At 43.8% G+C, this 17,094-nt stretch overlaps 2 protein-coding genes across 2 annotated transcripts; one reads left to right on the top strand and one right to left on the bottom strand.

Annotated features, from left to right (window-relative positions):
- Nucleotides 1-1,241: 1,241 nt before the first annotated feature.
- On the bottom strand, nt 1,242-3,895 carry LOC133929220 (rac-like GTP-binding protein 2). Its single transcript, XM_062375895.1, has 8 exons — nt 3,470-3,895; nt 2,961-3,048; nt 2,761-2,870; nt 2,410-2,473; nt 2,238-2,302; nt 2,068-2,133; nt 1,821-1,933; nt 1,242-1,631 (listed from the first exon to the last, which is right to left on the bottom strand). The coding sequence occupies exons 1-8, from the start codon at nt 3,566-3,568 to the stop codon at nt 1,598-1,600; spliced, it is 639 nt and encodes a 212-aa protein (XP_062231879.1). The 5' UTR covers nt 3,569-3,895; the 3' UTR covers nt 1,242-1,597.
- A 2,778-nt stretch (nt 3,896-6,673) lies between these two features.
- Nucleotides 6,674-9,746, top strand: LOC133929221 (beta-arabinofuranosyltransferase RAY1-like). The gene is made up of 5 exons (XM_062375896.1): nt 6,674-7,208; nt 7,352-7,607; nt 7,708-8,445; nt 8,548-8,794; nt 9,070-9,746. Exons 1-5 carry the CDS (start codon nt 6,799-6,801, stop codon nt 9,546-9,548), a joined length of 2,130 nt encoding a protein of 709 aa, XP_062231880.1. The 5' UTR covers nt 6,674-6,798; the 3' UTR covers nt 9,549-9,746.
- Nucleotides 9,747-17,094: the final 7,348 nt, after the last annotated feature.

Below are 17,094 nucleotides of genomic sequence, written 5' to 3'. Positions count from 1 at the left end.
GTTCGTCGGATCTAGCTACGGCGGCCTGGTGGAGGAGGTTGATGGCGGGTGGCGTGGCAGACTGAAGCCAAAGCAAGGTTGATGCGGGGAGATGGGCGTTTTCCTCGTATCTAGCACATGGACAACGTCGACCTTCCTCGGTTTTGGAGCTGGGGCGACGTCTTTGGTGACGGCGGCGGGATGTTGAGAGGCTAGGGCGATGCTTTGGAGCAGGTTTAGCGGCGGCTAGGGAGCGATGACCGGCGACAGACAGAGGGGATGTGGAGGTGACATCCACCGGCGTCGGGGCATGGCGGGGTGGCACAGATGGAAGTCAAGGGTCGATGCAGACTGGCGGCGCGTCGAGGGTCGATGTAGCGGCAGCTCCTCCCGTACCTTGGTGCTCCTCATGCCTTCTTGGGAAGAAAGGAGGGAGAAAGGAAAGTAAGGCGAAAGAGAGCAGGGATGATGAAGCTCAAGCAGAAAGGAAAGAAAGAGGGCAAAATAGTATTTTATCATCTCTCTTAATTAAAAATGGTTATTTTATCAAGCAGTTGCCTGAAATTTAGGAAAGTGATCAAGTGACAAGTTAATAGTCGGGGTTAGAGCTTTTCAGGTTGCTAGTGGTGGATTCCTAGCAGGTGATCGGTCGTTGGCAACAAATTGACCTGATGAAGCAGGTAGGCACAGGGGCGGAACAGCTAGGCGACAAGGACGCTGTTGGCCGATGGGTGGTGCTGGGTGGGGACGAGTGAAGATGACACGACAGAGCTAGGTTAGTACAATAGTGGACGACAACAACAGATCTAACTATAGAAGCACCGTCAAAGACAGATGAAAGGCAAGAGACGAGGGCAAGGATCCCGTGATGGGAGACATTGACGTGGTAAAGATCGTTGGATCAGCTCAAATTCATCACCTGTTTTTTAGGTACATGAGATATAGCATTTGCCTTATTTTATTGGATTCAGTGTCCTGCGGACAAACTAGGCAAAATGGCAGTTACATGATCCAACGGCTCAAATTTATCACCTGATTTTTTTTTAAAAAAAACAAGTACCTGAGATATAGCATTTGCCTTATTTTATTGGATTCGGTGTCCTGCAGACAAACCAGGCAAAATGGCAGTCACAGTGTCCAACGAACCAAACCACACAATTTGGATGTTCTAGAGACAAATTTGCCAAATCTAACATGCCTGAATTGCGCCGAATCAAAGGAATTCAAATATCTGTATACGATCACCTTTATCTACCTTCTCTCACTGGTTGACAAACTTGCAGAATATGCTCATAAAATTATTGGAACACTTGAGACATAGCCCTGAGATGGTGCAAAACATTCTTTAGCTAACCTGTGTATTCTTACAGAACACTACATCAATCCCTTGTCCAACAACCTTCTTACATGACACTACAGCAGTCTGATTCTGATACTACAGCAGTCCCCTTGAAGAGAGAGCATGAAGGCCTACACGTATAATAACCCAAGCATACAGCAGAAGAGCTATTGAAAACAAAAGCAGCAGCATTCCATGCGGTGTCCCATTCTGTAGCAAAATCACTTGCCATAACACATCCACACCAATCCTCACCTTCAAGTTCAGTGTCCTAGACTCCTAGGCAACACACGTACTGCCACACATCAGGTTCCTGCGGCTCAAGAGTTCATTACAAGAGAGAAGAGAGTTACATCATAGGTGCCTTTATGACTCATAGGCGTTGTGCCTTTTCTTCAGATAAACTGACTCATAGGGGTGCAAAACTCTCAGAACAAACTATAAGATTAATTATGATCATATGATTCAATCATTCAATTATTCAACGGTAGATGAAGCTTACATTATAGAGCATCCGGAGCTTCGCCTACTTTTCTTCTTGGCAGTCATCACCTCCCTTCTGCGAGGGGGTTGAAGGACCACTTTGATGGCGGTATCGAAGACAGACTTGACATTCTAGCATGGGCAACATCATTACCAGGTCAGTATATTCGGTTATTACCAATGATCCATATTCAAAACATTGTGTCTAACTGAAATTAACCTAACAACAAACCATATTCAATTACCAACTCATTCCACATGACTACCTGCTGCGTTTTGGAACTGCATTCAATATAAGCTGCAGCACCAATCTGCTTCCTCAGTTCTTCTCCCTGCGTAAAGAGAGGAAATGGAAATGTAAGCTACTTTGTATTACCATCTACTGGTAATATACGCTATTAGGTGTTGAAAATAAGTTGACGACGAAAGAGCTAACCTGTGCTGTTGTGATTGTTGAAGCACCTGGATGAACGGCAAGGTAGGCTCTGTGGTCACGGAGATCTGACCAAGCCAACCAAATTCTTTCCATTAACTATTGAGACAAGCATGACAACTAGTTTGTGGCATTGAACTTCACTAAATCAAAGTCACATTCAGTATTTCCTCACCTAACTTGGTCCCAACAAGAACAACTGGAACATTCGGTGCAAATCGACGAAGCTCTGGCATCCACTGCTTGGTCATGAATAGAATTTTCAGTTCAGACCATTCCAGTAAAAATACCAATCACATATCTGGAAGCAGAAACTGCAAAGATACTACTTGGGATATTGACCAAAAATGGTCTAGATATCCGTCACAAGTAAAAGTAAAGCCCTTTTGAAGTTACTTTGGTTAGTATCATTATCATGTGTCAGAGATTGAGATATCTGTAATCTACACTAGAACTTCAGGCTTTCTTTGATTCTTTCCCGACAAAGACACCATCAAACAGGCACTTTCTGATGTTATCTGCATACCTTCTTAAGAACATTCTCATAGCTAGCCCTGCTGATCAAGGAGAAAGCCAGCACAAATACATCTGCACCCCTGTAACTCAGTGGCCTCAACCTGCTGTAATCCTCTTGCCCTGAACGAAGCAAAAGAATGAAGGAAACAAAGCAATCTTCAGATTCTGAGCACTAGTAAAATTCAGCCAAGAAAGTGGAATAACCAGTACCAGCAGTGTCCCATAGACCCAAGTTGACAATGTTCCCATTCACGGAGACATTGGCACTGAAATTGTCGAACACCGTGGGGATGTAATCCTGCGAAAAGAAAAATCAAACAGAATGCTGTCAGATGCTTTCACCAAGATAATGCTGTCAGTTTCAGCAACCAGAAAAACTCAATGCGAGCAGCTTCCTTCGTCGGTTTTCTCAAAGAGGGAAGGAACAAGAGCAGAACACCCATGGTGAGCACAATCTAGTACCTACTCATCCTGGGAAACGCAAACGGACTAGTAGCTTGGAGACAGCTGAAATGCACTGCTACTGGATGCCAACAACTACCCTAAAGATTCCCTAACAAAGCACTGCCAGGCAACAGATCGAGCCAAATCTCAAGAAGAACAAGAACACGAAATCACGAATCTATTGCTGACCACTGGAACGCGTAGAGATTGGTAGAACGAGGAGATGGGCTTATCGAAGGGAGGGAGGAAGCAAACAAGCAGGCGTGCATACATACAGTGGGGAACTTGTTGCTGGTGTAGCAGATGAGCATGCAGGTCTTGCCCACCGCGCCGTCCCCCACCGTCACGCACTTTATGAACTTGGTCACGCTCATCCTCTCCTGGCTTTCTTCTCCCGCTCAGGGCAGCCGGCCTCGCCTCACAGGAAGGCAGCGGAGCTACTTGTAGCGAAACAAGCAAGCAGAAGGGACCGGCTGAAATTGTCCTCTCCAAGAAGCCAACTTTTAGCCAGGCCAAGCAAAGCGAGGCAACGGCCTGCTGCTGCCTCCTTAAAGAACTCGCCGCTCGCAGCTGGCTGTGGCCGTGGCCTTGGAGGTGTAGTGTAAATGCGAGGGGCCGGTCAAGAAGGTTACTTGCTGCAGTGCCCTTCTCCTGAGGCGAGCAGCTGACAGCTCTGACGGCCTGCTGTTACTGAGATGCACTATTACAGAATATATATATTTTGAAATATGGAGCTTTTCTCGTGATCGTCCTTAAACCAGAGCATCCAACCCCTACCTATTTTTTAAGGAACCGGCGACCAAAAATCGCCTTCAACTGATTCCTCTCGTCCGGCTCTTTTTTAAGAGCTCCAAATCTTCTCTCTCATCCCATATCTAAAGGCTCTTATCCGACTCCTTATCCACGGTTAGCCTCTTCCTCGTCGCCCTTCCCATGCATGGCACGGTTGCATGGCCCCCTACCGTGCCGCCGCCCCGGTGCATGACCCCTCCCACGACGTCATGCTGCCTCGCATCTGCCCGCTCGTCCACGATGCATCGTCGCCTCCGCACCTGCTTGCCCGCACGGTGGAGGCGTGGAGAGGGGGAGCTTCGGGAGAGAGAGGGAGCTCGGGCCGATGTTAGTAGAGAGGCTCTGGAGAGAAGAGGTTAGGGAGAGAGTTATAAAGATATTAATAATATATAGGTGATTCGAATATATAAGGTTAAATAGAATCTACTCTTTGAGAAAAAATAAGTCTCTTCACTTAAATTTGGAAACTTGGAATTTATTACCCTAGAAAAACCTAATCCTTTGAATCTTATGAGGGATTGGTTAAAACGCGTCGAGAAGCAAAAGTAAAATCTGAACGATGAGCTCTTAAATAGAAGGACTAAAAAGTTAAATGAGTAATTGGTTAAAGATGCTCTTACCGTCCTCGCAAGCTCCACCTAAAAATGCTCCTCTAGAAATGATTCAATGGCCTGTTGATCAAAACATAGAAAATCAAAGAGTATACACAATTTCCTCGAGATATCGATTGGCATTCTAGGAGTCAACATTCTACTTCGGAAGGAAAATGCCGAGCTCTTCTTCAGCAATCCAAATCGTGAGGCGGATGTGCTAAACTCCAACACTAGCACGCTACCAATTCCCGTTATACTGCTTGCTTAGCTTTACACGAAAAGTGTTTAAATTTCTTAATAAGCTAGTGAACCACAAGTTTCAAAGTCCAAACTGTCGAACGTTTGTTCCTCTCGAAAGAAAGCGAAAAGAGTCGAAAGTGAGTCGAGGCTGCTTTGCCTGGGGTATTCAAATCGAACATCAGCGGGAGGGGACGGGAGGGAGCGAATGCGGGGCGGCGGGCCCCACGTCGGTCAGGCCGCCGACGAGGAACCTACCCCTGCCGGCACGCGGAGCGGGCCGAGGGCCCTGTCACCTCGTCGCTAATCTGAAAGCGCTGAGATTTCATTAACCAAAACGGAGTTGATCCACCTGTGATTACGTTAAACTTCTAACTGACCTGTGGGGCCAAATCACCGCGGGACCCTCCACCCAGTGACGCTCCTTTTTCCGTTGATATTTAGATTATATTTGGTACAGCTCCCAACATCAATGCATGGTTGAAAATTTGTAGCATGAAATAAAATAATTTAAATAAATGTTTTCAGTTTAAAATTAAAATAAGATGTATCAACTAAATATCCTCGTTCTGTTCACAGCTTCTGCTAAAAAAATCTAGAGCTAAGACTGATCAGCTTAAAAAAAGTTAGAGCTAGAGAGTTACATGTTTTACACCACACATGTTTTACATACGCTTTTCTCTTTTCAAGCGTCTCGTCTTCGTCTACCCCTCTCTCTCTTGCCTTCTCGATTTCTTCTGGCCGAGCTTTTGAAGGCGGCAAGCGAAGCGGTTGCGCTCCCCGAGCAAGCGAGCAGCTAGCCGTCCGGCCACGGTTTCCGAGGCGCGCTCGGTCGTCCTGCCCTCTCATGCGGTCGCACGTCCGATACTATTTCACGTACCCTGCTCGGCACTGCACTGCTACGAATTAAATATACCATGCAGCTTGCCACCCCCTGTCATTAAGACGGCGTGGACGTACCGTGCTGGACCCACAGGGCAGTCGCCGTGGTGGGTTGCTAGTTTGGTGAGGTGGGATTGCGGGGAGCGGTCAGCCCCGTTTGACACAACTGATCTAAGATATTTTAGAGCTAGTTAAATCTAGATTCAAAAGATCTTAAATTTGGAGCTGTGGATGATTGAAGTTATTTAGTTGAATCATCTGATTTTTATTTTAAATTAAATATAAAAATTTAAACTATTTTATTTTATCAAACAAACTTTAGATCTCTCGAGTCTCAGTTGAGCGAATCCAAACATTGCGATTCAAAATTCTTTTTCTGAGAATTGATTCTTCTTCTTTTTGAGACAAGATTTTCTGAGAATTAAGTCGTCTTCTTTTTGAAACAGTTGTGCGTTACTGAGAAGGAACGATGGTTGCATTTTGGGCACATCTGAAAGAGGCCCATTGGGCCGGGTCGATCCGTCCTGGGTCGGTCTGGGCTTGACACAGGTAAGCCATGTCCTTTTTATCTTGAGATTAGGCAAAGCCAATTTTCTTTCCAGGGAAAATTTCTCTGCAAACAGTGAACGTGTAAATTCGATTCTTATTCGAAAGCTAAGTTGATCCTACCATCCTACTAGTAAAAGATTATTTTATAATATTTCATAACAACGTAATTTTTTTTTGGCAAATCAACCACTCTAAAATAATAGAATCAATTGCAATCTTTATATAATGATCGGACTAACGACCTTTGCTGTTTGCGCATGTGCACATGTTTACTTCCTTCCCAGCTGTAAATCATCTTTCCTGCAGCGTCAAGTTAGCGCATCTCGGTCAAGTCCTGATTCGCTGGTCAACAACTCGAGGTACCAAACCCACTGAATGGTGGTCCCAGGTAGAAGTGGGCCCCACCTGCAAGTGAAGCTACGGATATTTTTACACGCTTGTCTCACGCCCCACTCCTCGGTCCTTCGCTCGATGACAGGTCGGCCCCACCGCGAGGCCAAACAAGCTACTCCTGCCCCTCCGCCCGCCAGCCCGCCGCGGAGCGCGCCCAAATGCTCCTCCTCCCTTCGCACCGCCACCGCCCTCCCCCGCGCCGCGGAGGGAACGGCAGCGGCGCCGCCGAACTCGCCTCGCGGATCGCGGGACGCCTCCTCGTCCTTGCCCTCGTTGTGGCCGCGGCCGTGCTCTGGTCCTCCTCCTCACGCGCGAGCAACCGTCATCACAACGAGGAAGGCGGCAGCCGCCAGATCCTGCCCGGGGGCGCGCCGCCGAGGGTAACGATCTTCTCCGCCCCGCGACCGACGCCGGAGGGCTTTCCCGCGCGGCAGGAGCTGGCGGTGCGCTCCTGGCTGGCGCTCCCGGGGAACGTCAGCGTCGTGCTCCTCGGCGCCCACCCCGCGGTGGTCACGCTCGCCTCGCGGCTCGGGCGCCGGGTCACCGTCGAAGCCGCCGTCGATTCCTCGTACGCACTCGCAAAACCCTTAACCTCATGATCTTACGTAAGCCAAAATCAACTCCTCCTAATCTGTTTCATCTGCGGCTCTGCGCCATGTAATCGTGGTTGCATCATGGAATTCACCAGTGGTGTCTTCTTCCTCGGTTCAGGTTCACGGGTACGCCATTCTTCCACTCGATGGTCGCAAGAGCACAGGCTGCTGCTGATTCTGACATTAGCGTTCTTGTTGATGCCGAGATTGTTCTACTTCCTGAAATTGTTAACGCGTTGACACAATTCAGCAAGATTGATCGTGATTGGTTCCTTGTTGCAATGCCACGTAACATCACCGATTTCCACTACCAGCTCGCTGACAATGGAAGCCATTGGTTAAAAGCAGATGGCAAAGAAGTGAGCTTCAATAAGGTACCTTTTCGTCTATCTAGGGGCAATTTTTGATTCATAGAAAATTCCTAGTTGTTGTATACTTGCAGTTGCTGACCAAATGTTTCTCTGTATGTATTATCTGCAGGAGATTCCAGCTGACAAGTGGGTAGCAGAAAGCTCTGACAGGGGGGTCATCATGGCGTGGAACAATCCGAGGAGTCCTTTACATGCAGGAGTTCTACCTTCTTTTCTGAATGGAAGAGGGGTACACTATAGGTGGCTGGCACATGAGGTTTTATCATCTGAGATGAGGCTCATCTTTGACGCAAGCAGTCTAGTACTTGGGTTGTATCCTGAAAGTTCCAGCTCTAATCAAGACATGAACTCTAGCAAGAATGGCAGATTACCTTCTGGATCCTGGGAGTATAGTGTCAATCACCATCTTGCCGCAGTTTATGGGTCGTATTGCTATCAGTTATCAAGAAGGCACTTTACCATGCTGTATAATGTGGTAAAGCATTATGAAGATTATATGTTAAGCAAAGTTGACGAGCTCACCTTGTCAAATTTAGTCATTGGCAATGAAGAAAATGCCCACGGAGAAGGAGGCAGCCTATGGAGGAAAGAAAACAATTGCTTGTCCGGACACGATCACAGATATTCTTCTGAGACCTCAGCACCAGTTGATCTTCCATATTCTTTAAGCATGCTCCTTGAGCTTGCTGCTGATAAGAATAGGTCTGTTGTTCTTGGTGTGGCTGGAGCAAGTTACAGGGACATGCTAATGAGTTGGACGTGCCGCTTGCGTCATCTTGGAGTTACAAATTTTATAGTTTGTGCCTTAGACAATGAGACCTATGAATTCTCAGTTTTGCAGGTAATATATTTGAATCAGTTCCTTTCTTTTCCTTTTCTCTATTATTTAACTTTCTTACTTTGCCAACCACAAACAACCTCAAACTAATAATCCTAATTCTAGGGTTTGCCAGTTTTCAGAGATCCATTATCACCAAATAATGTTAGCTTTGATGACTGCCACTTTGGAACCCAGTGTTTTCAACAAGTGACAAAAGTGAAATCACGGATTGTTCTTGATATATTAAGACTGGGATATAATGTGCTGTTGAGTGATGTTGATGTTTATTGGTTTAATAATCCAATGCCATTCCTGTACTCTCTTGGCCCTGCTACATTTGGAGCACAATCTGATGAATACAACGAGACAGGTAAATTTTGGGTCATATGACTACCATTTTCTGATGCTTCTTCCTTTTTGATTCTCTTGATAATGTACACTTACATCTAGGATAGGGCCAAATTCAGTTGCAAACAGGAGTTAATTTCATTTAAGTGACACATGCTTCAACCTAGAAATATGTATACCGACATATTGAATACATAAGAGAAATATGCTAGTAAGCTAGTTCAGTTCTGTTGGTTTTCTAGATCTAAGCACCCTGCTAATTTTGTTGCATCCCCTTGTTGTTGTTGTTGTTGACAGGGCCAATAAATTTGCCACGTCGATTGAATTCAGGACTTTACTTCGCTCGCTCAGATGGCGTGACCCTCACTGCAATGGAGATGATAGTAAAACATGCAACCAATTCAGGATTATCTGAGCAACCGAGTTTTTATGATGTCCTGTGTGGGAAAGATGGAAGAAATCGCATTGGTGACAACAAATGCCTGGAGCCCAACACAAACTTAACTGTTGTTTTCCTGAACCGGGACTTGTTCCCCAATGGAGCTTACAAGGGTCTATGGGAGAAGCATGATGTGCAGTCAGTTTGCAAGGAGCTTGGTTGTTTCATCATACACAACAATTGGATAAATGGGAGGAAGAAGAAGCTCCAGCGCCAAATGTCCTCTGGGCTGTGGGACTATGATCCTAGCTCTAGGCTGTGCTTGCAGGATTGGAGTGATAAAAGTAGCTTCACAATGGCGAGCCAATTTCATCTTTTTGAGGACATTGGCAGTTAGTGACTTACACCCATGTACCGATGATGCCTGCAGAATCTTCTACGGTGGAAATGCAGAATGTTCAGATATATGTCTATAATTTTGTCCCCTGTTCTATGATGACATGCTGCTCAATGCCTCAACAAATAGTGGAATGGGGGCTTCTTGCCACATTGATTTCGAACATGTTCAAGGATTAATGGATCATTTGTTTCTGTGTCCTTAGACTGCGAGGACAGAATATTTGTTTGTTGATATACTCAAACTAGAAGGTATTTGTTTAGACACAAAATGTTATCATACTATGTAAGCAAATAAGTCCCCTTTTTGCCAATATGAATATAATCAAACATGAATTTCATTACATATTCAAACAGATCAAGTCACTTACCTTCATCGCCTGCTACATTTGCTTGATGTTTGTTCCTGTGATAGGTCGCAATGTCTCACATGTTTGATTCTCCCGACAACATAAACCATATTTGCAATCGAACGGAACTACACAAAGATCGACCTATACCTATCTATGCTGCGTGGGTAAAGGAAAAATGCCATCATTTTTGTGTTAAGGAGGGGAGAAGCGAGGGTGAGACCTACCTGGAAGTCTGTGCAGAGATCACCGAGGCAGCGTGTGCGTCTGAGGTCGAAGTCGTCGCCGGAGCTAGAGGCGGCGCCACGTCATATGGCTGAGAATGGCGACTAGAAAGGCCTGAATAGATACTTTAACAAATTTCTTTCGAAATAGATGATCTTTTTCAATTTTATCACCCAACGTACCTTACACGCGAATCACAACAAGGCACAACAAAAAAGTAGTGGAAACTCGATAAAAAGGCGCACTCAAAGAACACTGAAAGATCCAACGAGAAGAGGGAATTCAGTGCGGAAAACATTGCTCAAAGTTGAAAACACTATTCACATAAACTTCTAGGTGAAATCTGGAATATCCGGGTTCCAGAAGTTCCGGATGAACTTACGGGTCGGGGTTCTCTGTCACGAAGTGACACTTCAATCTGGAAGTTCCGGGTTGGACAAAACAGCGTCTCAAAATTCAAAATTCACACTTGCAAATCCAACAAAAAGTGAGTCTCATGATTGGAATCGAACACTAGATTCGACAGTAAACCAATCCATGACTCATCCCTACACAAATCTTGGAATTTGAGAAGAATTACTCAAAGATCAAAAGATGAACACCGGGTGAAGACGGTCTCTAAGTCGATATATTAGAGACAAGAGAATTCAATACCCAATTGTATATGTTTTGTATGTAAATTTTATATCTCTAACAACGAGAAGATCAACTCCAGCAAGGGGAAAACTTTTAGCTCAAGCACGAAAACGAAAATCGCAACCAAAAATAAAAAACTTGCAAAAATGCAAGAGAACCAACAGAGGGAAACTAGAAGGAGGGAAATTGAAAGCACATAGAAAAATATTAATTTTATTTCTTGTAGAGGTTAGCCCTATTTCAGACGGATTACAGAGTTTTTGCATATAAAAGTTTACACTTAATATATTAGCTAAACACTCATCTCTCTCCTTTAAAACTCTAGAACAATGCTCTCATATGTGTGGCACAATGGGCACGAGTTAGAGTCTAAATTAGAGAGTGTTGAGTGTTATAAGAATGTGCAGCTGAACTGTTTTACCTGTATCGTCTTTAAGGACAAACTCAGCTGGGTTAGAGGATAAGTTCAGAAGCTCATGGCTGAGAATGAATACCTGCTTTCTCTTGCGAAGAAGTACTCAGCAGGTAAGGGCAAAATAGATTTGATTTTGACCAAGATCGAGATGTGTGAAGATAAGATAGGATTAGCTCTAGGGTTGGGCTTTGAGAGAGTTGCATACAATACTGCTAAGACTGTTTTCACCACATCAACTGCCCTAGAGTTTGAAAGAGTCAAGATGAATGCCACACAACCTATGCCAGAAAAGAACAATCCCACACCACAAATAAAGAAGAGAGAGCTTCCAAAGACATAACCTAAGAGAGCTTCTCAGCCTAAAATAAAAGCCCATGTGACAGAACCTAGAGTGATTGGCAGGACAGTTCATGAGAGATGCTATGTGTGCACCTACTGCCAGAGAAAGGGTCACCTAGTGGAGTTTTATTTTCTCCGTAGGAGAGATGAGTGGCGTGAGTGGGAGTGAAGCACTCGAGACATGTACCGCCTCTCTTTTGGTGTACATGAGCCTTTTCCTCGCTCTCACTTATGAGTTTCAGACGCTTTTTAGTTCTCTTCTACAGGCTATGTCCGACGTAGGTCACACCATGGTTCATATGGTTTTGATCCGCGTGGCAGAGGCTTTGAGTCACAGTGCTTTGACGGATCATGTTTTCCTCATCCTGGTACATGCCCCCAACGTGCTAGGACTGATTTACTGAAAGTGCATCTAGGCCCCCTAAGTGGGTTTTGGTTTATTGATGACAAAACGATTAAAGAATTAATATATTTATCGAAGCTATGAACAGATCTTAGTCTCAATTGTGAAGACTCACGACGATTGACGCCCCTCGAAAAGAAAAGAGAAGCAATGTGTAGTACTCAATAGGTTTTAAATCGTTCTATCTTTGAAATTGAGTCTAGGTTAGCCGTACTATTAAGATAGTTGCATTTGTTTGCTTTCATGGTGTCTTAATGCTCAAAATAACCTTTAGAACCAATAAGTTGAGAGACACATTCACCCACGAACACCGGAAATATTGGCAGAGTTTACTGAGTTCGGAGTCTCCGGTGTTCACCAGATACTCCGGTCCTCAGTATTTAGGCCGAAGTCTCCGAGAAAGACTCCGCCAGAAGAGCCTCGGTTCCAATTTTTTAATTGTCCGGAGTCTTCGGTGTTCACCGGACACTCCGGTAGTTGGTGAGTTTTTAGGCCGGAGTCTCTGAGGGAGACTCCACCAGGGGTTGCTCGGTTAAGCATTTATTTTTGGTAGAAAAAGGTCGGAGTCTCCGGTGTTCACCGGATACTCCGGTACCTGGAGAGGCCGGAGAGTCCGGTAAGTTTTCGGACTTTGTCTCGGTGGTAGCTAAGTCTGGGCCGGAGACTTCGGTGTTCACCGGAGACTCCGGCAGCTTAACAGAATCGTAACGGATAGTTCTGACACAGTTCTGAGACCGTCCTGACGCCGTTTTGGATTTTAGGCCGGAGACTCCGGTGTTCACCGGATACTCTGAGGTAGGTATGTCAGAACAGTAACGGCTAGTTTTTTAGAGTGAGCTATATATACTCCCACACCCCCAAGCATTAAAGGCTTGCTGTTGCTGCCGAGCTCTACTTTCATAAAGACTTCCAAGAGCATTTAAAAGCCCTCCAAACATCTCTAGTGCCTAGTTTTTGCGCCAAATTAGTGAGATTGTGTTTGGAGTGAAGTTGAGTCACTTGAGCATTGAGTTTATCATCGAGCATATATTGTGATCATTTCTCTTAGAGCCTTGTGCTCCTAGACGGCAAGGCATCGCCCGTAGAGCACCCAATCATTGTGGAGTGTCACAGGAAGTTTGTAATCGACATCGACTTGAGTAAGGAAATTCTAGCTTTATCTTTGTGGTCGCTAGAAGATGATAGGGTTGGAAAAGACCCGGCTCTTTGTGAGCTCCTCAACGGAGACGTATGCACTTCTTTGTGAGGTGGCCGAACTCCAGGATAATCTCTTGTCTCATCATTTGTGCAATTTTATTTAGTTGTGTAGTTTCGGGATTTTTCCCATACAATTAGTGTTAGTGATCATCTTGCTAGTATCTCTTATTGTTTAAGCTTTGTGATGATATTAGAACAAGTATCACCTTTTAGACTTTAGTTGTTCTTGTTTAACTTTAGTTGTTCTCAAGTTCCTGTATAGACCGAAGACTCCGGACTAGACCGGATACTCCGGACAGACCGGAGTATCCGACCTTCACCGGAGTATCCGGCATCTGTTTAATCTGCTGGTTAATTTTAATTTTCAGAAAAGCATATTCACCCCAACTCTAGGCATCTTTAAGTACATTCATTTACATACACCCGTTTTCACATCTTTACCTCGAGCGATTTGGTGCTGGATCCCCAAGAAGTTCCTTACTTACCTCAGCACCGAGTACTCGAGCTCTTCTTACTTGATGTAGGTGGCAGGTGGAGGCTTGGAGAACAAGTGGTTCATTAACTTCGATTGTTCGTGCCATATGACCAAAGATACATCATTGTTCTCCAGTCTCACCCCGACGAAGTGACATGAGTACGTCACTTTGGGGGATGATAGAAAAAGTAGAGTGAAGGCCAAATGTATGGTAAAAGTGAGTGAGAGTTTTACTCTTAAAGATGTGGTTTTGGTGGAGCATCTGCGATATAATTTGCCTTTTGTATCCAGTTGTTGGATTAGAACTTGGAAGTGCATTTCAAACGCGATGTTCTTGAGTTCTTGATTCTTAAAGTGCTTTGGTTTGTCAGATTTCTCGAGTTGGGAGAGCTTTGGAGCCAATTTTCCTGAGTTTTATGGTTATTCTCGGTGTTTAATTGCACAACCTTCTTTTGAGCTTTGGATGTAGCATAAGAGGCTAGGGCACATGAATTTTGATTTGCTCTCACGGTTGAGTGTCCTAAGCTTGATCCGAGAATTGCCCAAGCTCAAGTTTGAGAAGAACATTATTTACTCTCCTTGTCAGTATGGTAAGATGGTTGTTGCCTCTCGTCCATCAGTTAATCTGGTGATAGCTGAACGACCGGGAGAACTTCTCCATATGGACATTGTTGATCTATTCCGAGTTTGTTCGGCGGGTGAGAAGTGATATGTACTTATCATTATTGATGACTAATCTCGCTACTCTTGTGTGTTCTTTCTTGTGAGCAAGAATAAAGTATTTTTACACTTTCTGAGCTTAGCTTTGAGATTATTCAAGGAATTTTTTAGTGTATTGAAAGCAATTCATAGTGATAATGGCACCGAGTTCAAAAACTATCTCTTTGATACATGACATTGAGCATCAATTTTATGCTCTATGTGTTTCTCAGTAGAATGACGTGGTTGAAAGGAAGAATCGAACTTTGTTTGAGATGGATAGGACGATACTTGATGAGCATAGGACTCCTAGCAAGTTTTGAGCAGGGACTATTATCACAGCTTGTTATATCTCAAATTAGATTTTTTAGCGCTCGATTTTGAATTTGACTTCTTATGAGTTGCGCTTTAGGAGGAAGTTGAAGGTTTCACATATGAGGGTCTTTGGCTATCGTTACTTTATCCTAAAGCATGACAATCTTGATAAGTTCAAGTCGTGTTCTTCTGATAGAATTTTTTTAGGGTATTCTCTTTATGGTCATACTTACAGGGTTTATAATTTTGACACTAACACCATCATGGAGTCCTGTGATGTGACATTTGATAAATCAACCCCTTGTGCTAGCCCTGTTTTTGAGAGTGTAGGTGATCAAGAGATGAATAAAAGCATATTTGTAGATGATGACCTTCCAGATCTCTGTGATGATGGGGATGACCACTACTTCCTGCTATCACACATGCTCCTGAGTTGGCTCTTGTTTCTTCGACATCAGCAGCAGGTCCTGCAGCCTCTACTTTCATTTCAGCTGCTTTTGAGCATGCACTAACATCATTTGAGGGGGAGATCATCTCACAACGTAAGACTCCTCAACACATTTAGCGGAGACATCCCCCATAGCTGATGATTAGCGACCTTGGCGAAAGGGTAACGATGTCCAAATCTGCTCAACATGCCCATTTCACTAATTCTGCATTTGATGCTTCTTTTGAGTCCCATGATATTGGACATGCTCTTTATGATTCAAATTGGGTCAATGTCAAGCATGAAAAACTAGAAAACTTTAAGAGAAACCAATTTTGAGTTCTTGTAGATCCACCTCCAAATATTCATACCATAGCACAAAATATGTCTTTAAGAACAAACAGGAGGATGATGGGTCTATATTTAGAAACAAAGCTAGACTTGTAGTTCAGTGTTCCACTCAAATAGAGGGGATGGACTTTGGAGAGACATTTGCACCAGTACATAGATTAAAAAGCCATTAGGATCCTCCTTGCATTTTCGGCATATCAGGGTTTCAAGTTGTATCAAATGGATGTAAAAAGTGTTTTTCTAAATGATTTTATAGAAAAAGAGGTCTATGCCAAGCAACCTCTGGTTTTGAGCACCCCAAATATCCATATAGAGTGTACAAGCTTTAGAATATTTTATATGGGCTTAAGCAGACGCCTAAGGCTTGGTATGATAGGCTTAGGTATGTGATAGGGTCAGTGGATAAGACTTTGTTTACCTTCAAACATAGCAATGATTTCTTACTTGTTCAGATTTATGTACGTGATATCATTTTTTATAGTTCCTCTCATGCTCTTGTAGACAAGTTTACAGAAACTATGAGCAGGGAATTCAAGATGTTGATGATGGGAGAGCTCATCTTCTTCTTTAGGCTTCAAATTAAGTAATGCAAGTAAGGTACATTCGTTCACTAGATGAAGTACATCAAGGATCTGCTGAAGAAGTTCAACATGAGCAATGCGAAACCCTTGACGACACCGATGGCTACCTCAACCGTATTTGATCTAGATGAAGATGGTGAGGTGGTAGACCAGTGAGGAGTACATGAGTATGATTAGCCCCCTCTTGTATCTGACAGTGATAAAACCCGACATCCACTTCGTTGTCTGCTTGTGTGCTCGTTTTCAAGCATCACCAATGACATTTCATCTCCAAGCGGTGAAGCACATCTCGAGGTATGTCAAACACACCCTTGAGAATGGTCTTTGGTTTTCTGCATCTTCTTCACTTTCCCTTCGAGGTTTTTCGGATGCAGACTTCGTTGGCTGTAGGATTGATAGGAAGAGTATCTCGGGTACCTATCATTTATTATGTACCTCTCTTATTTGTTAGTCTTCTCGTAAATAATCTAGTGTTACCAAGTCAACTACCGAAGCTAAATATGTTGCTGCCACTAGCTGTTATTCTCAGATTTTATAGATGGTTGATACCTTGAGATATTTTAGGTTAGACTTCAAGAGTGTACCACTTTTGTGTGACAATACTAGTGTCATAAGCTTAGCCAATAACTCAGTCCAACACTTCAGAACCGAATATATAGATATGAGATTCCACTTCTTATGAGACCACAATGAGAAGAGAGACATTAACTTGAGATATATAGATAACTAACACCAGCTTACCGATATCTTTATCAAACCTTTAGATGCAATAAGGTTTGCTTTCTGAGTGGAGAGCTTGGAGTTTATCATCCAGATGGCATTGTGTGAGGAGGAGTTGCAGTTGTACATACTCTATCTTACATTTATTGCCTTTGCATTGCATCGCATTGTGTAAGATAATCATAGTAGTTGAGCTTTCACTTATATGTCTTTCGTATTTTCAGTTGCTAGTCTTAAATTTAGACTATGTTGAGTAGTTGTCCGAAGCAATCTTTTAATCTTAGACTCATATTGATGCTTTGACATGAAACATTTCGAGCAAGCTAGATTTCCTAAAGATGGGATTTGGCAATTTTATGAATCATATAGACTATAAAATGCTACATTCTTGATCACCATGCTCGTAGTTACTTT

This window comes from Phragmites australis, chromosome 9 (assembly GCF_958298935.1).
Source record: "Phragmites australis chromosome 9, lpPhrAust1.1, whole genome shotgun sequence".
Taxonomy (NCBI): domain Eukaryota; kingdom Viridiplantae; phylum Streptophyta; class Magnoliopsida; order Poales; family Poaceae; genus Phragmites; species Phragmites australis.
This window is presented reverse-complemented; position numbering and strand designations above follow the sequence as displayed.